General features: G+C 40.5%; 1 protein-coding gene across 1 annotated transcript in view; it reads left to right on the top strand.

Annotated features, from left to right (window-relative positions):
- Positions 1-11338, top strand: part of VMP1 (vacuole membrane protein 1) — a 59717-nt gene extending 48379 nt beyond the window's left edge. The window contains exons 10-11 of the mRNA XM_010073254.1: positions 9122-9224; positions 10534-11338. Of these exons, the coding sequence (XP_010071556.1) occupies positions 9122-9224; positions 10534-10677 (247 nt within the window). The 3' untranslated portion in view covers positions 10678-11338. The remainder of the gene's footprint in view (positions 1-9121; positions 9225-10533) is intronic.
- The last annotated feature ends 8389 nt before the right edge of the window (positions 11339-19727 follow it).

The raw sequence follows: 19727 nt of genomic DNA, 5'->3' as shown, positions 1-19727 counted from the left end.
GATTAAGTTACGAGATCAAGTCTGAGAACATTTGATTTTATAAGCCAGAGGGAATTTCTTGATAGCTACATGAGTCTTAGTCAAAAAGCAGAAAATGATTCACCTGCAGAGCTTGCCCATAGCTCAGTAGCTGGGTGCTGCTGTTCCTGGGTGCTGCTGGCGTTGCACCCGAGCCTGCCACAACCAGGCTGGCTTCATAGAATTGATGGTAATTCGATTTTACAGTTTTGTCTAGGTCTCCATTGCAAAGGATTATGAAATATTCATTTTATTAAATAAATATAGAAAGAAAAAGAAAAAATGTGGCAGGAAATTAAGCAGCTGTTTACAGAAAATTTTTGAAAATATTGGTGGTAGGTGGTGGACAAAAAGTAGGAGGTGGGAAGGATGGGTGGTGGCAGCAGCAAGGCAAAGGGCAGCTGTGCTGCAGCAAGCCGTGCGAGAAGGGACAAGGTCTGAGCCAGCGGAAGAGAAGGGCCATGGGTGGATTTAAGGAACTGAAGCCAGCAGGAGTCTTGAAATCAAAGCTGAAGAGGATTACAGAGATACTGGTAGCTCACATGAGGCTGGTAATTATCAGCCTGCTCTACCAGTTCATAGTTTAAAGTTGTGTTGTTGCTGTCCAATGTTTTCTCTCAGGTTGTATTGTGTTCGTAAGTGTTTGTGAGGAAAGATGGTGTGTAAGAGTTTTGTCTTGTATTCTGTCACTTAAAGAAGTTTCACTCACTGATCACCATTAAATACTTTGATGCTGGCTTTAGACCAAACCTAGCTCATTTAAAACGTTTAATTATCGTGTGTTGTGGGTTTTCTTTGGGCTCTTCAATCTTTCCATTTAATTTTTTTTACCTACAGCTGCAGGATTGTTTATCAAGTCATACTGAGTATATTGCTTTTAGGCATGATCGTGTTTTCTTTGAAGTGGCAGTTTCAAATGTGGATTAAGAATTCCCAGAAAACTACTAAAAGAAATAGTTCTCAAAGCACACACCATCCACAAAATGTCTGCCATCAATTCTGGGTGAATGTTCAGGAAGAAAAATAAAAATCTAAATTTTTTAGTTCAGCATGTTCTGTTCATATTTTGTGAAAATGAGGTAATAACTTTAGAACTTCCCTAGACATCTAAAAAATTCATAAACATGTTTTATATCACATTAGACAGCTCGTGGCCTTCACCTCCAGAGCATCTGAGCTGCAGTGGCCAGTGGTACGGCTGCGTCCCCTTGGGACAAATCCCACCCTTCAGGCGGAGAGATTCCCTCTGGCTGCCGTCGAGTTAATGATAAACCCACGGGCTGCAGAAGGGCTTCATTAGAGGCCTTGGTGGCCACGGGAAGGCGAGGCAGGAGCCCGGGAAGCGCTCGGATGACACACCCGGCATGCCATCATCTTAGCAACGTGGGTGAACGCTGCCTGTAGCAAACGGTGCCTTGCTGGTTCTAAGAGAAGTAGAAACTAGTCTATTCAGTTAATGAACTGAGTCAATTAACTCATTTGAAGTTTAAATAGAAGCCGGTGAAAGGCATGTAAAAAAATTACATACTTCCACAGATTTTTAAAAGTTAATTTGTTAGTGCCATGTTCCGTGGGTGAGAGGTGTGAACAGTGTGAAGTGGAATTCAACAAACTCTGAAAATCTACCCCAAAATATCCCTGCTTCTGCAGGGTTTCTTCATCTGGTGCTTTTTGTGGAACAAATTTTCATGCTTATCAGCTATGCTGGGCAGTTTGAATGACTGCGCACGTCTTAAAGGAAAAGCAGTTTTTTGGTAAGAGGTACTTGAACCGTTGCCTTGACAAACCAGTTTGCTATTTATTGTGCCTTAATTCTTCGCTTCACAGCTTAATCTCAGTTGATTCCTGTAAGGAGCGTGATGTTCCTTTCCTGCAAAAAGTACAAATGAAATCATGGTGACTGACGGAACTGGAAACTGCTTAAAGATTGTATATATTTTTTCAAAAATAATTTACAATATAGGTTTAGGTTATGTGTTTAGAATACAAGTCAAGAAGCCACGGTGATAGAAAGGGCTGCAGCAGAAATCAGTTGTCTGGGGGTGAGGAGACCCTTTTTTGGATTCACTTTGTGCCCTGTGACTGCCTGGGGGTTTTGGGGGCCGTCAGCAGGGTGTGACCCCGTAGCACGGCCGGTGTCGGCTCAGCTCCGTGCTTTCGTGTCGCTCTGCTCTGGGCAGAGCAGCAGCAAAGGCGCCAGGCCCCATGTGCCAGCCACACCTCCTGCCTTGGTGGACCTTTGGCTTGTATGTCTGCCAGAAAGTCCGTGTCCTGTTGAACTGGTGTCTTCTTTAATGGATATTTTGAAAAATAGGTTCCGATCAATATTTAAAATAAAACCTGTGTAGTAGAATTCAACTGAAAATAACTCAAAGCAGCTGAGAATGTGGATAACTGAGCAGTGACTTCAAAATTTCCTGAGAGAAATGTTTCTGGAAGGTCACACCAATGCACCTGACATTTCTTGGTACAATAAATCAACGGCTCTCCTCCCACAAGTGTATCAGAAACCTGTGGGACTGTGCCCTCCTCATACACCCTGTAGACAATAGATCAGCTCTGCACAAAAAAGGCTTTAGCGTCTTGAAAGGGACACAAATGTGGGTGAAATGTGAGTAGCTTTGGTGTTGAAAACCTTCCAGTGGATCACAACTGAATTATAAAAGTTTGTTTGCAGAAGGCTTGTAGGATTTAACTCTGCACAAGCAAGCTTTTTTAATAAACCATGTACAGGAATACTGCTATGTCTTTTTAAAAATACAGAGAGAAGTTTCCTTACAAAGAGCAGTACTGAGCAGAGTTAAGATCCAGCAGTACAGAGATGTTGCAATTCCTGTTTCTGAAAGCATTGATTTGGACGTAACAGAATGTCCCAAGAAAAAATGTTTTGCAGGCAGCTTGGTTAACGTGGGTATTGGAGCGTAGCTCCAGATATCAGTGATGTCAAACGTGTAACAATTTTAGCTTAGTAATCTTTGAATAATTCCTTAGTCTCATAAAACAAGCGAATCTGCCAAGTAGCCTTTTAACCCCCCAAATATTTCGGTTGATCCTGACCACCAACCAGATTTATTTTCTGCACTTTCTGAACACTGAACACCGATAACATCTGAGTTTCACCAAACGCTCCGAGGCCGAAGTGGCGGTGGTAGGAGCTGAAGGCTGTGGTTACTCCCTGTGGGGTTTGGGAGCCCAGGTTTCGCTCTCTCTGAGCGGGGTCGGGGTTTGCTGCAGCACCATCCATCAGGGCTGAGTCAGGCGGGAGTCTGAGGGCCACTGAGTCACGGCGCAGGGTCCCAGGCATTGGCGGAGCCTCAGGGAAGCGGATGGTTTAAATACTGTGAGAATCTTTATCAGCACAGGAAATGACAGCTCATTAAAATACTAACCGTTAAGCCTGTTTAGATCACTGTCTGGAAAAAAATTAACCATTGAAGGCTCAGCTAACGTGCAGGAAGAAAGGTGCTCTGTTTAGGCAGTGAACATGGTCCCAAATTAATCAGCTTTGCTAATTGTCCAGTGGCATAAAAATTTCCACTGGAATCTATTTTGCAATAGTTTATAAAATGTCTAACTTGCAAAGTTGATAGTGTGATGGAGCAAAACTTCCAGTTTCTTTAGAGGGAGGGATGGCTTAAAGTGACCCAGCGTGGTGCCTCTCACTGAATGCCTTATAGCTCTGGAGCTTCGGGAGGGACTTATGTTCTTAGTGGGGAATGTGGAAATATGAATCTAGTACAGAGGAACTCTTGGGGGGGGAATGGGTGTTGGGTGTGATGATTGAACAGTGTTTTGCATAATTGTTTGGAAGGTGACAGCCTTTGCTTGAGCCCTCTGGCCTAGCTACCCAGAGCTGGTCTGATCTAAACAAATTATTTAAAAAAGAGATGGAGGTACTGGGAGGGAGAGCTCCAGGCCAGTACGCTCCCTCCTTCCTTTGTCACATTCTTCAGTGCCACTTAACTCCCTTTTTTGTAGGAGGAGATAATCTCTGGCCTTGGGCCATGCGTGCTGCAGGACGAGGGGTGAGATACTGGATGTGCGCAGGGTTTGTGCTGACAACAGGCACAATGACATTTCCCTCTTCGCTTGGTTTTCTGTTGTTTCAAAATTTTTTTAGCTGTTGTCTTCATTTTGAATTGTAGCGCTGGCATTTCCTAAAGGATGTTTTTCCATAGCTGGACTAGCCCAAAGAGCTGAATCTGAGCAAAATGTGTGGGATGCTGTTTGTCCCCAGCCCCTGCGAGGGTCCGGACAAGGACACAGTGTGCGTGCCAGAGGGTCTGACAAAGCCGATCCCCGTGTTAACAGTTAAACGGTTTTTCCAAATTAACAGCTGTGGATATTAGGGAGCTCATCCATAAAAGGGGGTTGTGACTCAACATTGCATCACCTTTCCAAGCAGGGCTTCGGTGTGTTTCAGCCTGGGAGCCCGGTGGCTTGTTTGCACCATCTATTCAATTATGGTTCTCATTTCCCTTCAGATTATTATTTCCATGATAAAATGGACTTCCCTGTTTTTAAACCTGCCGTGCTTAATGTTCCTGGATCATCACAACTAGGGGGCTGATTCCAGTTGTTCACACGAGCTGCTGAATAGGGTTTAAAATTCAGAACTGAATGCCACTGAACTTCCTATTTATATTTTTAATTTCCATCAAAATAAGTGGAGTTGAAGAACTGCTCAATCAGCTGCTGAATCACTTGCTGATAGAGGCCTCTTCAGAATGAGAACCTTCCATCAGCAGTAAAAACCCCGCCACAGTAATGTTCCTAAAATGTGGGTCTACAATGGCAGCTTTGGTGTTTCTGGAAAATACTTGCTAATTCGAACATTTCTCTCTGACAAAGCAGGCAAATACGCACATGTGCAGAGGTTTTTATAAGATGGGAACTTTACATCCTAAACTGGGGATGGATTTTTTTGTGAAATGTTATCACAGCGATACAGAAATGCAGGATTTGATATTTGATAGAGCGCTGGACTGCAGCACTCAGCACAGCCTGTCATTACTGCAGTGCTCACAGACTCTAGAAGCATCGGTTATTACTCTTAAAGATCTCATAAGTGAGATCAAAAGTGCAAATATGATTAAATTGTTTTAAAGAAGTATTTTTAATATTAGTGAAAATGCAGTTGACTGGAGTCTGAATAATTTTCTACTTCTTGTGAAGCTGGCATAGGGAAAATACTTTTTTTTTTCCCTCTTCTTGGTTTGGTGCTTCATCCACATGCATTTGAGAAAACTTGTACCTGTAGTACCAAAGATTCTGTTAAAATGATGTTTCCCAAAAATCTTTCCTCCCACATCGTGACTAGTGAGGTTCAACTGTTGACAGTCATTCTTTGAAAAGCAAATTAATAAAAGGTACTGTGTATTTTAATAAACACAGTTCTGCTGTAACTGGAGCAGAAGTTTTAGGAGTGAAACTGTCAGAATCTGTATATGGTGTAATTTGTAAACTAATCCTAGAACAACTTTGCTGAATCTCTGTAGTGTGGTGCTTCAAATGGATGTCAAGTTTTGTTTTATTTGTTGGGAAAAAAGCTATATAATTTTTAATTTGGATAGAAATTGTGGCTCCTAATTACAAAAAAAAAAAAAAAGTAATAAAAGATGCATCTGATTAGTTACAAATACCAGGTAATACTTCTGAAAACAGGCTTCAACAGTGTTTCCTTCAGGGAAGCAAAATTCTTAATGGGTGTTTTCAAGTAATTCAAGTAAAAAAATGGGTGAATTCAAATAATGTCTTTTACTGAAATGTTACAACTTTAAAGAATTTAGGCTGTACCAAAGGCTAGTGCAATTTTTTAAAACCTATTTTCAGTTTTAATTCCTTGTGAAACATTCGATTTTAGCAGAGAATCAGAATGAATTAAAACAAAAATTGGTGTTTAATGTTAACTGTTTCTAAAATGTCTTCTGAATGAAAATTTCTTCAGTGTTTTTCCCTTAAAAAAAAAAAAAAACAAAAAAAAACAAAACAAAGCACTTTTTTCTGAACGTGTGGTAAAACTGTAGCTAGTCTCTGTTTTTCAGGTAAATTTTGCTGAAGGACAGAATACACAAGAACAGCACCTTTCTTCCTAGGAGTGCATCCTTGTTGCTGATTAACTGCAAAATTCATTAATAGCAACGATAGCAAGAAGTGAAATGTATTTCATTGCTTATTTTGCCAGACAGCTTCTAGTGAATGATCTTCCCCCCCCCTTTTTTTTTTTTAATTGACGTCCTTAAGCAGCTCACTAAGTTTTAAGCCTTTAAGAAGGGACAGCAGGTTGTGTGTTTGGGGTTTCTTGTGTGCTTTCTTCTGGCAAATAGAGACTACAGAGTGTGGATGAGCTGTGCACTGAGGTCCTTTTCTTTTCTTACCCTTTCATAGTCTTTATTTGAAAGACAATAGGCTTGATTCTCAAAGGAAAATGCAAGGAATTGGCTTTAGATTATTCTGCAAACAGGGTTATCTTCCAGCATCTCCCCTTCTGAAGTCGGATGTGTGAATCGCCTGTGGTTTGCATCTGAGTCCTGAAACTACAGCAGGCTTTGGAAGGTGTATCTTAGAGCCATTGCTAAATGGTGCAGAATTATGATGCAAATCTGTTCCTTCTGCCTGTGTACCTGCGGCTGGTTTGGGTGTAATCCTTGAAGATGTATACTGGAGTGTTCCCCTCCTGCCTCGCTGAGAACAGGGTTCATGGGCTGCACTTCAGCAGGGTTTGGGCGCAGGGGGGTACCACTCGTTTGTAGTTACATACAATTAAAACTGACTTTTAAGACTTCTAGGTCTAAGATGGTGCCTACACTTTGGATACTAGGTGATGTGTTAGCTGGTTGATTAAATGATCGATGTTTTTGGACCTTTTTTTGGTATTAAAGTCTCTGCAAAGGTGCAAAACATTGCAGACTTTTACAAACCAAGGTCCTTGCATTCAGGATCTTAGTTCTTCAAAATAGCTTTAATAAAATGAATCTCCTGCACTTAATTCTTAGTCATACCCAATTAAAAAAAAAAAAAAAAAGCTGAATACTTGTAGTGAAAAAAATTTTGAAATACACAGTTGATGCACCAGGATCTCTTCAAGCCATCTGAACTTGGTTTTCACGTCTTTGTTCTGTTGTTTAATGCTAATTGGGCACTGACTTAGTTCAGTTTTCAGAAAGAAGTGGAGGCATTTGAACAACCGTTCTGTTAATCATTCATCTCTCATAATTTAAATATTCCTCATTTCATAATCATGCAGAAGTTTAAAAGTAAACTCTTACCTTTTCGTAGCTTTTCTGGGCTTCCAAGTGTCATTTGAAAAAGAAACAAAACCTCAAAATGTAACTCATTGTAAAAACTGTGACTCGGAGAGATCAGCGAGTCGTCGGGAGAATTTTTACCATGAATAAAGTCAGCTTTGGAAGGGAGGGTTCTGAGAAACTGGAAATCGTTCGTAGAAGTTGACATACCTTTGTGTAACATGTGCAATAGACGAGCTTTAGTCTCCGCTCTTTTTTTTTTTCTCTAAAAATTTACTAGCCGAGGCACAGAATTTACTCACCCATTTGTATCATCGTGATGGTGAATCATGAGGGAAGCAATCCTTTTCTTGTAAATATGTTAAAAAAAATTATTTGCCCCTGGCTACTGAAGGAGATAGAGTAGCTCACTCTGCTCCACTGAATCTGTTTCCTCACTCTGTGCATTTTCAGAAATTCTTAAGATTAAAGAGCTGTTATTTTTTAATTGAAAAAAGGGAATGTTGTGTCAAATTAGGAGGCCGAGATCTGGCCCTCCTGCAGTCGTTCAGAGAGATGAGCAATTTGTAAAACTGTGTGTGTGCTGTGGTGTCTGAAGTGTGTCTCACTAAATCCTCCCTGAAGAAGTAAAGAATCAAAACTGTAGCATTGAAATTTAGGTGAATTTTTTACTGTAGAAGACCATATAAATTCATTTAAATTTTTTTTTAAATTTCTGTCCTCTTTGAAATTGAACTGGCATTTGTCAGTAATGGGAACTCTTCCAGGGCTGGAGTTGGGAGTGTTGGTGTCTGTATGTGGATGAGACCCTGGGAGCCTTCAGATGGTGGTGTCAGTGGCAATTTCTTCTGTAGAGTATTTAAGGTTTTGTTAAAGTGTCATGACAATTATTAAATCTCCTCGGACCTGATGCTAAATACCATGGTATAGAGATTTCAAATAACAATTACCCAGGTTGGTTTTGATTAAAGTCTGGGCAGGCTGTGGTGTTTGCAGAGGGGAAGCTGGAGGCTGCTGAGAGCCTGTCCTGCGCTAACGCCTTTACGCCGTAGAGGTGGGAGAAGGTTCTTAGTTCCAGAAACACATCCCTGCTCTTAATAACGTTAATGTAAGAAGAAGGTGTTTAGTAATGTATTGTAGCTTTTGTGCAAGTCATCTGCCATAAACCATGGCATGATTCAGCCCAGGGTTCATAGTTCCTTCTTTGTTCCTTTGTTAATCACTGACTTGTGGGAGGTGCCTGCAGAATTTGCTAATGCATTCTTTTTGGGTAAGGATGACGCACAGATTGTCCTAATAAGGACTTAGCTTGAGAAAGGGGCCGTCTTCTTTGAGGAGATAGGGGCAAGTCATAGGGCGAGCAGTTTCTTTTTTAACTGAGGGATGACACAAGCACAAGTCATTTCCTTATTAATCAGTTCAAACCAGTTCTTACAGGAACTGCTGGTGATAAATGTGGGACTTCTGAGAAGTCATTCATTTTATTCTCAGCACTGCACCAGTGCACAGCCTCAGCTGGCTTTTCCCTGCTCTGAGGAAATGCTCTAGCTCACAGCTTCTTGCTGTGTTACCAGCAGTGTATTGTCACTGGTTTGCTCTGAAATATTTTTCTTTTTAAGCACTTTTTGGAGGATCTGGGGAACTATGTCCCTTTCAGAAGTATCAGATAAAAAGCTAAAATACACTTTATTGGGTGGTTGTCTGTTTTCTCGAGTAGTAATGCCTTTCTGAGCTGTAGCTCAATCTGAACTTTGTTCTGTTTGGGTCAAAGGGGTAAGTTTAAAAAAAAAATGTTTTTTGTTTTTGTTTTTTTCTCCCCTATTTTGTCTTGTTCTCTGGGATGAACTTTGCATCAGTGCTATTCCAAGTATAGGTCCTTCTCTTCAGAAGCCATTTCAAGAATATTTGGAAGCTCAGAGGATAAAACTTCACCACAAATCTGACAGTGGTGTGCCACAGGTAAGAACCTCTCTCGCTCCCTCCCTCCCCAATTAATTTTTCCCTTCTCTAGCTGTCTTTTGACTTGCCAGCTTTAGCGGTGTAACTCTTGATTCTGTTTTTCAAAGTTTTGCAGTGGCCCAGGGAACAGATAAAAATCTCTTTTTAAAAGCAACCTGGGGATTAAAAATAATACTGTAATTGTATGCAACTGGACTTCAACCTCTTGGAGAACAGAGAAAACAGTAAAGCAAGACCAATGGCATGTCTTGCCTCTGTATTAACTGCCTGTTTTGAAGGAGAAATTTAAGCAGGAAAAGGTTGCATTTACATGTGAAATGGTAACAAACTGTGTGCAGCATCAATACTTGAGAAGCCAGTAGGATCTGTGACTTAATGGCCAATAAGAGAAACAAAATTCCCAAGCCTTTACCGATTGAAAGGAAAAGAAAAATACGGTCTTTAGAGCCGGTACAAAGGGGCAGAAGTGTCATTTAATTAAAAAAAAAAAAAGTATTTTAAAAAACATAGTCTGAATTTTCAGTGGGGTCAGAGCAACTTTGACCTGAAATTCCTTAGGACACTAAGGCGTTTTTAGATACAATCCATTGATCTAACTCACATTTCACATTTAATACTTGCAGCTCTTTGCAATGTTCTTTGCCCATTTCTTACCAATAGAGACTGAATTAGGGAGGGTCAGGCTGGAGTAACTAAATCTGCAGATTCCTTTTATGCACATTGAAGAAATTTCTGTGCAGTGCATTGCTGCCCTCCTTTGACAAAAAAAAATTACGAGAGTAGCCATGGAAAAGGCTCGAAGTGGGACTGCCGAGGTCATCACGTTGACTTCTAGTGACACCAGAAGAATCGGACACTAATTGGAAGATAACTGAGTATACGCAGTTTAGGAAAAAAACCATTGTTAACCAATGACCTGATTGTTTTCTTTGCAATGAACATGACAGGGAATGACAGTCAGGGGTTGCTAATTCTGAACTCTATGAATTGTTGGAAAAGCCGAAACAATATGAGGAATAATATATCACTTCATTAGCACACTAGTAATGATCAGGGATTCGTCATCTGCCCGGCGGTGTATTTGGCAAGCCCTCCTGCATTGTCTTTCAAGGGACTAAAGTCAGCTTTACAGAGGGACCTGCAGGAATCCTGTCAGCTTGCACTTGGTTCCTGTTTTTAATTTGATAAATTACATAATACAAAAAATGGTTAGGCTCTTCCCTTTCACCCAGAAAATGGAGAATTCTCCATTGTGCTGTCCACTAATCTTCATTTTCCTCCTTCTTCTGTTTTGTCTTTGTCTCTTCAGGGGGAAAACTGGCTATCCTGGATGTTTGAAAAATTGGTGATTGTCATGGTTTGTTATTTTATCTTATCTATAATTAACTCCATGGCCCAAAGCTATGCCAAACGACTGCAACAGAAGATGTACTCTGAAGAGAAAACCAAATGAGCCTGGAAGAAAAACCCTTGGAAAGGGTTTTAGCAGACACAAAAAAATGACACATCTTTCCATATATTTAAAAATCAGCGTTATTCAAAATGGGGGAAAACTTTTTAACATCAATTTTCAACTACAACAAGTTTTTATTTAATTTTGAAAGTAATTTGGATATTAGAGCAGACGTTTCATTGACAAACTTATAAATGTTAAGGTAAGGTACAAATGCTTTCCATGTCTGAGTTGTATTATATGGGATGGACAATGTGACGTTAAATGGAGTTTAACACAAATGTTGTCCACCCGAATTATTTCCAAAACAGAGGATTTATACTCCTGGTTTCCTGATTTAACTTCAGACTGACCTAAGGGTAACTTCTTATTTTGAAGGGTGGCTGTTTTGCTTTTTCCATAACTTTCAAGACCATCAAAATGTATATAAGTGAATACAGATTGGATACAAACTGTTGCATGTCCCTCATGGTAAGGCTGTTCCATCAGAATTCTCGAGTGTCCCGTCGCATTGCACGTGCTCTCGGTTGGAAAAGCCACCCTCCTAAAGTTCATGATGTTAGCAGAGATGATTGATGTCAAAATGCTGAGCTGACATTTTTTATTCTGTATATTTAGAGTGAAGTTAAGATAAAACTTTATAAAGTCATCTTTGATCATTCCAGAATTTCTTGTGTCAGTCTTTTTAAGCTGTTTCTTTTCCTCTCCACTTTTGTATGCTCAGTTTCTTTAGTTTCTTTATTAAGCCTTAATCCCATGAATCGTATGCTTTGCTCATCCTTCCTGCACAAATGGTGCTGAAGCCCTTTGTTCTCCTTTTTTTTTTTTTTCTTAAGAACTTCTTACTTAGCAGAAGGAGGTAGAAAGCATATCACTTGCCTGAAGTATGTATGGCTCACTGGTTAAACTTGTCAAGTTAAATAGCTAGTGATACTTGTTATGATAAATTCTTCTCAGAGGTTCGCCACTGATCACAGCACTGTGGGCGATGCAGGAGAAGAGAGGGGGGAACAGTAGAGATTCTGTTTGATGTCAAACCCAGCAAAGATGCAGAGAACCTTAATCTGAGGCTTTAAAAGTCAGATATTTTTTAAACATTGTTATGAATCCCTGTGTTCCAGCTCCAATGTACATGAACATAACTCTTATTAAAATGAATCTTTTCCCTCTTTACTAAGCAGATATCCATTCCACTGCTCTGGGTGTGCATTACTGCTCTAATAATTTTTGACTTTTTTTTTTTAAATTTTTATCCTAGGGGTAAATAACAAGAATTTGACTTTCAAGTAGTGTTATCAAAAGGTGGCATATGAGCACAAAATAGGTGAGATCTTGCTCTTGCGTAGGTTAGCTTTATCCCTGCATTAGGTAGGGCAGATCTTGAGCAAGGTGTGAGAAGATGTATTTTGTTCGATCCTGCCTAAATGTCCTCTTGTGTTGCCAACCGTCGTGACATCTCCATGGCTGTACCATCCTGTCGGATAGCTTATCAGACTGATGTTGACTGTTGGATCTCATGGCAACAACAGTCGGTAGGCTGTCTGACATTTTGGTATCTTTCATCTGACCGTTTGCTCATCCATCTCCAACTGTTTTCATTAAACATCAATAGCATATAAATGTGGTTTAAGTTTAGATAGAAATGAGTGCAGAAGTCATGCAGTGCGGCAGTCTACATAAGAAACATCTTTTAAAGTTTCATCTCAGTTGTGTGTGAGGTTTGTAATGTTTATCTTGTATGCTTCGTATAGAACTTTAAATGTTACTGAATGAATGGGGAGGCTTTTAATAGGGACTTCTCTCAACAGAACTGCTGACTATATTAAATTTAAATACCTAAAAGTCTGAGTGCTGGGAGGTACTACAAGATAGTTAAAAGCACAAAGGCCACTCATTTGCCCCTGTGGATTTTTGAAAGGTGAACAGTATTTCTTAAATCTTGGCCCTAGCAGCTTTTTCACTTTTTGGCCTAAATATTGTCTTTGAAAATAACCTAGCAAAGAACTTGTTGTAATACAATAGGCATTCAGAAAGTCATAGCTCTGTTTGATGCTTCACTTTTTCAGTGTACTCAAACTTTAATTTTGCCCTTTGTGAGAGATCACATCAGCAGTTCATTGTTTCATTTTTCTTCAGGATACTTGGATTAGGCTTTCCCCAGTTTTAGTGGCAGTTTTTTTCCCCTCAAATCTGCCATTCACCTTAAGGACACTGGCATTTACTTCACAGAGTTCTGGTACTGTCTTACGGCTTTTCATGAGAGTAAATTAAAATTATGCCATGTAGAGGCCCCTGTATGTTATCAGATTGAAATTAGGAGACTGTGTAAAGATAAGTAAAAGAAAAAAGAAACTTCTTCCTAGAGCTTGAGCCAATGAACTATCCCATTTTAAGTGCTTTAGTGATCTCCTTATAATTGAAAGGTTTCTCCCACTTATTTCAATATCTGTTTACATACATACAGTGCAAAATATATCTTGTTCTGCAGCTCGTGTTTGTAAGTGTCCATTCTGATAAGCTATGCTGTTATTTTGAAGCTTTCTAACATTATTTAAAGAAGGGACTGGTGCTTCTACTTGTTCAGCCGCTGGGAGATTAAGACTTGGTAAAAGGTAAAATATACATTTGAAATGAAAGCTATGCAAAGCTAATGAGATTTGCAAATGGATAGTTTTATGGTTGCCTAAATAAACAAACAAATAACTGTTTCCCGGTGTTTATTTCAGCTGGATTGTTTCCATTTCTGTATATTGAGCTTGGTTGTTACCCTGTGAAATTTGTTGTCCCAAGCATTCTACAGTGAATGTGAGTCCAGAAGATACATCTGCAGTTGCATTTTGTGGCTTCAAAGAAGGACCCAGAGCCTTTAGCATTTCATCTGAAAACCTGTATTTTGCTCCCTTAATCCAGTTTCCTTTGTTGTACATATTCAGTTACACATTGGAAGCAGTCAGTCATCTAGTTTAAAATGTGTTAGAGAGAAGTCCAAAGTGAGCTCTGTTGCAAGAGACAATCTTAGCATGGATCACTGTCTTTTTAGCTGATTCTCTGAATAAAGTATCTTGCTTTTTTCCTTGGAATTACTCAAAATTACATGGAAGTAAGTAACAGCCCTCATAACAACAACTGTTTGGTTAAACATCAAAGATTACTTTGTGCTGATATTTTTTTTTTTTTAGTCCCATCATCTGTGGAACATGGCTAAATCTGCTTTCACAAGTGCACTGTAAATAGGAAGCAGAGCAGAAAGCTGGCTGTGTTGCTGGCCTAACAATTCAGAGAAGCACATCTGAGCTGAGGTCAGGCAGGATTGCAGCTAATCCTCTGAATTCTCTACTTGCTTACTGCCTGACCTGTGAGTTGTGCCTCACCAACAACGTACTTTGGAGGCTGTGTGAGATGGAAGCACGCCAAGAGGCCCCTCTCCCTGGCAGCCACACTGTACCTGATCGGGGCAAGAATTGTGTTGATGTAAGCAGAGCTAAAAATGTCACAGGGACCTGAGCCAGGCTGAGCCAAAAGACAGGCATGGGTCAGGTCAGATCAAATCATCCAGTTCCATGCTTCCCTCAGCTCCCTCAAAACCATCAGGAAACCTCCTGCTCCCTGTCTCTGCTCGTAGTTTCTTACCTCTGTCCCACTGTCACCCTGTGTTTCTTGTTAAAGCAGCTCCCTCTGAAATCACCCAGCTGCCTGTTCATGCTAAAAGATACTTGTCGTTAATACTTGGAAGATAGCTTAATGCTCTTCCAGAAAGTCCTTCCCTGCTGAGCTTTTGGGTTTCATTACTTAATTTGTTAGAATCAGCCTCCCTCTCACTGCAGGCAGTGCTAATTGCAAGCACAAATGCTGTGGATGTTTCCCTGATTATCAAGCACCAATATAAATATTAGTGAACAAAATTGATTGCAGGTGTAAAAATAAGTGGTGATTGGGTGTGTTCCTTGGAGGTAAAAGCAATTCAGTCTTCTTTGAAGCACATGGTTAAAAATACTTTGTAATCAGCAGTTAAAAGGTTGAATGTAATTATATATAAGGTAATTGAAATTGCTCTTCTGGTATTTGAAATTCATGGGGTTTTTTTTCCTGTAAATTTGTATTTTTTTGGAGAAGAAGAAGAAAAACCAGTAAGTACTTTGCCCAGCATTCTCCAGATCGTGAGGGTGGGAGAGCAGTAGCCATGGAAGGCTTCCTGCAGGGCTGTCACCCCTTGCCAGGAGCCGCTGGGCCAGGTGAGGGTGTAATTCCTGGAGCCTAGGGGGATTGCTGTAACCTCTTCAGGAAACAGGCAGTGAAGCAATCGCCTTTGCTGTGAACCACCCCACTAATGCGTTCAGAACTAGACTGAGGGTAAATATTTGCATAGGCTCTTACAAACTCATTTTAAAAAGGATTATACTGAAAACTCCTTGAGCCTGCTGCAGCTTTCCTAATGTAAGTGTCTAATTGAGGGTATGAAATGCTGGCGTTTCTTTATCCCTTTCACTTGCCTATTAATGCATCCACTCAGCTTTCAGAAAGGCAGCAAAGCACTGGTTTGGTAGTGGTGTGAACAGGAGAGGCTGCAACAGCCTGTGTCAGTTGTCAGAAGAGTGAAAGGAGCTGAAATGCAGAAACTGTCCTCAAATGTCCAAAAAAGGTCTGTCTGTATCACCTCCCAGGTAAAAGCAGAGGGAGAGGGCCCTGCAATCTGTGATGGGCTTCTGGGCGTGTGTCAGGAATTCAGCAAAATGGTATTTTGGTCAAAAAAGCTGATTATTAGTCTGTGTTTAATTTAAAGTGAAGAGGCTGTTGAGCTGTGAAGTCATTGAGCCTATTCACTACTAGTGATGGTCAGCTGTGGCAAAACCAATGTGCAAGTGTCAGCCTGTTAAATGGGACAAGCTTTGGGTTAGTTTGCCTTTAACGCTGCCCTTTATTGTGCCAGAAGGTTTTTTATTATGATATTCACTCATGGAATGATTCAAAGAGCACTGACTACATGAGCATTAAATCAAAGGTCATCTTTCTTTAAACCTCATTTGAGGAGCTGGTCAGATGTGGATAAGTAAGCGTGCTGCATCTTCCCTGTTTCAAGGGAGTTACAGCTTAATTGTTCTTCTGGTTTCCCAAGAAGCTTAAATGAGTTGCCCAGGCAGCTGGTAATAAGGAAACTAGCTGCTATTTCCTGATGAAAAGCAAGAGATAGGACTTGTCAGCTCGGTGTATTGTTCCCTGCTCCGATAACTGCCCTGCCAGCCGCACCCTGCTCCCCTGGCCTCAGAAGCTGCTTTTTAGCCCTTGTAAAAAGTGCGGGTTGGTGTCTTCTTTGGTGACTGTTGTGCTGTTCCTGCTTGAGGGGTCCTGTGAGGAAAGGGTTCTATGTTTAGTACATGTGATTTAAAGCATAATCCACCAGTTTTGTGGGGGTTTTTTGTTTTGTTTGGGGTTTTTTTATGCTAATGTGACAGAGCAGGCCACACAGGTCTGATTCTGCTGCTCGTGAGGTGATTGGAACTTTTTGCTTCCTTGTGGCCTTGGTAGCGTGTCATTTAGCTGCTTTTTGCTATATGGAGCATTGCACTTATCTCAAAGATACCCCAGATATTTTTTAAGAGATTAGATGAGTTTCCCAAAGCTTGTAATGATACTGTGGTACCTCTGTTTTCCTTCTATATTGTCAGGAAAGAAACTGGCAGCCCCCTTGCAGAAGCTGCTGCTAACTAAAACACATAAATACTTTGCTTGAGGATCACACTTACGTGTAGAAACCGTGTGAGTTTCAAGGGACTGTGCGTCTCTCCTGAGACTGCACGTTTCTTAGGCTCTTTCTATCTGTTGAAAGGGCTTGAGAAAGCAGGTTTGTGTCCTCAGCATTTCTTTTCTATTTCTGAAAGAAAACTGGACATACATAAAGAGGAAATACACATTTAGATTTACCACATCATCCAAATCTAGCCATGTTCACAAAATCTCTCTGGTCTGCTTAGAAACCATGCTTCTCTCAGTGCCTCTTGGTTGCTGCAGCTGTTTTCTTGAGAGCTCTAATATTTAGGATATTTTCATAACAACAGATTCTGTTTCTCTGATTCCTTGATTCTTATGTCTCACCTCAGTCCAGCTGACCTCTTGTGACACACTGTCACATGCATCCGCCTGTGTTGTGTAAGACTCTAGGTGGGGAGCAGCACAAAAGAAAGAAACTTAAGATGCCTGAAGCTGGTATTTAAGTTCAAAGTAATGGATGCAAAAAAAAAAAAAAAATTCAAAGCAGTGTTTCTACTAGCTATGTGCTAATGCAACAGGTGACTTTGATTCCGTTGCCTCCCTTACCTTCTATATAAACCTGTCTTAAACACTTCTGCACGTGCACAAACCACACGTGGTAAATCACGCTGCAGCGTTTGTGCATGAACTGAAGTGGTGATGGTTGCCCATGAGGAGCCTCATGGTTTTAAGTGAGGTGTGGAAATCTCCTGCACTACCCTTTGGCAGTAGATTTCATCTGTGACTGAGAGAGGATCGTTCCAATTAAGTGAATAAGGAAGGTGTTTAAGTGGTGTTTGGCAGACCTGATCCTGAGGGTCCCAGTTTAAAACTCACTGATGTCTCTGCTTCTCTCAGTCCTGCTGGTAGCCCTGTCTGTCCTCGGAGCATAGCGATTTTTGGACAAGTTCAGGCCTGTTGACTGGAGTTTTGTTCAGCCTGAACGGGACCCCTGGGTTCAGGTTTCTTTTGTAGAATAAGCTCCCCTTTGACAGGACACGTTAGGTTTGGATCTATTTTTTATATAAGAATACTTCTCTGTGAAAATACTCATTTTGTGGAGAAGCCTGACAATCTTTATAGAGGAAAATAGTGTGAAAATCTGAGTTAGTGTCTGGTGGGGGAGGGAACAGAAGCTTTCTTCCTGGGAGAAGAGTATTTAGTTGGATTTATGTTCATCAGTTGCCAAATTTATGTTTTTAACTGTTCTATCAGTTGCATTAGGTTTCTTCACCAAAATTTGGCCTAGGAAGGAGATGCTAGTTTACAATATCAAAAAACTACACAAATACAATTGCTGACTAGATGACACAGAATCAGGTAGTAATAGAGGCTGAAGTTGCTCAAAGCGGGGTGGGAAGGAAATTTCCCAGTATTTTCTTTACAAGTGTCAGAAACGCATGAGAGCCAGCAGCAAGCAGTCTTACGTGGAAATATGTGTTCTTGAACTCAGTATTGTTCTGAGCCATCTGGAGAGCAGTAGCTCTGAACTATTGCCCAGCTCTCACCATACTTATTGAGGATATTATAATGAACAGCTACAGCTGCCCTTGCCAGCCAAGTACAGAGTCAGTATTTTATTACACCTTCAGTGTGTGGGATAAGGCTGCTTTCCATTTGGCTCCTTCAGCAGTGTTCTGCTTACATGCTCCTGTGAATGATCTATTACATATTGGAGACTGCTGGGCAAAAGTTCAAATTAAATCATGCCATCTGACCACAATTACACCATTCTCAGGCAACTGAAGTGTATTTTTGTGAGCCTTTAAATAAACATTACATTATACATGTAACCAAATATGTACAGTAATCATTTTTGCAGAACACACCCATTTAAATGCAAATATACCATATAAGATGGTATTTATTTCTCCTCACATGTAACTAGTGAAACAAAGCTCATAGCTCACTGAAACTCAAGCAATGTTTGTTCTGTCTTTTCTATATTAAGCAGTGGCTTCTTTTAGTTAGTTTCTCTACTTACTGTTCTTACTTTTAAAATGGGAATCCTGGCCTAATTAGAGTCCTCAGTTTACTTATTTTTCTATCTTACTGTTTAAAATTCCATATTTTAGAAAATTTTCTTTGAAGACTAGCAGACAAGGTTTCTGCAACCTGGTTCACACAGATAGGTACTGAGGCCTGGGCCTTTGTTTTACACCACGAGACTCTTCAAAGTTCCTGTTTAGAATCTCTCAGGCTTGTACGAACCATGGGGGTTAGGTTTGGACTTCTTCCATGGTCTTTATCATGGGACACGTTTATACCACTAAAAATTGCTTTTAAATTTCCTAATGAGCGGAAGCAGCTTCTCTGATCTCTCCTCCCAGGCTGTCTTCACTTTGCCAGTGTGCTCCCTGTGCTTGGCAGTAACGTTTGTTTGAACCACCACCCTACTGCAGCTGTTTGCGCTTCTGGGAAAGGGTTAAGCAGGTTCTGCTGATTCACTGAGGTAGGTAGGTGACTCATTACCGCACCGGATAGAGGGGAAGTGGCTGTCTAGAGGGAGAGGATTCATACAATGTGAAATCAGAAGGGACCATTGTGAACAGAGTTTGACTGAAAGAACCGGAAAGGGTCTATAGTTAAAATTCAGGATTATCTACATCCAGGCAAGTTAAAAGCTGTCAGCGTGTCCAGGCTGTGCTTCTGGAGCGTGGGCAGAGGCGGGGTAGGAAGCCAGAGGCAGGAGGCTTGAGGAGGAAGCCTACACTGGAATTTGCTGCCTTGGTAAAGCTGTGTCTGGGCTGCCCTTGAAAGCAGTGGAGGAAAGGCAGCAGCTCAATTCCTTTTGGAAGTTTTTTATAGTTATCAGACCCATGAGTCACATTCCTGATGATTCTTCTGCAGTTTTTAAAGTGGTGTCCAGCAAAACACAGACTTCTTTAAAGTCCACTTTGACATCTGAGAATATTTCCTTTTGGATGTTTGGTCTCTCATTTCATAATATTTACTTGTACTAAATTTATTAACAAATGCAGAAGGAAATGAATTATTCATTCAATATCCTTTTGTACCTTGATGTTTCCCAGTAGTGTATCAGCTGGTAAGTTGAACATAAGAATTCTTTCTTATTGATAAAATCCTACTTGTTCTGGAAACCCCACAGATTTTTGCCCTTAATCTTGAGCTGATGCAGTTTGATAAATCTGTGCAGATAATAATCTTAAAAACCCCGAATATATTTACACTAATTGTACTGGTGGTCAGTTGAACTTTATAAGCACCAATATATACTTAAGTCCAAGTAAATTGTATCTGTAACTACATCAGTGCCCTGTCATTTGCCAGCAGTTATTACGTTT

The sequence above is a fragment of the Pterocles gutturalis genome, unplaced genomic scaffold (genome assembly GCF_000699245.1).
Source record: "Pterocles gutturalis isolate BGI_N339 unplaced genomic scaffold, ASM69924v1 scaffold8862, whole genome shotgun sequence".
NCBI classification, from domain to species: Eukaryota; Metazoa; Chordata; class Aves; order Pterocliformes; family Pteroclidae; genus Pterocles; species Pterocles gutturalis.
The sequence above is the reverse complement of the archived record's forward strand: the minus strand, read 5'-3'. Positions and strand labels throughout refer to the sequence as shown.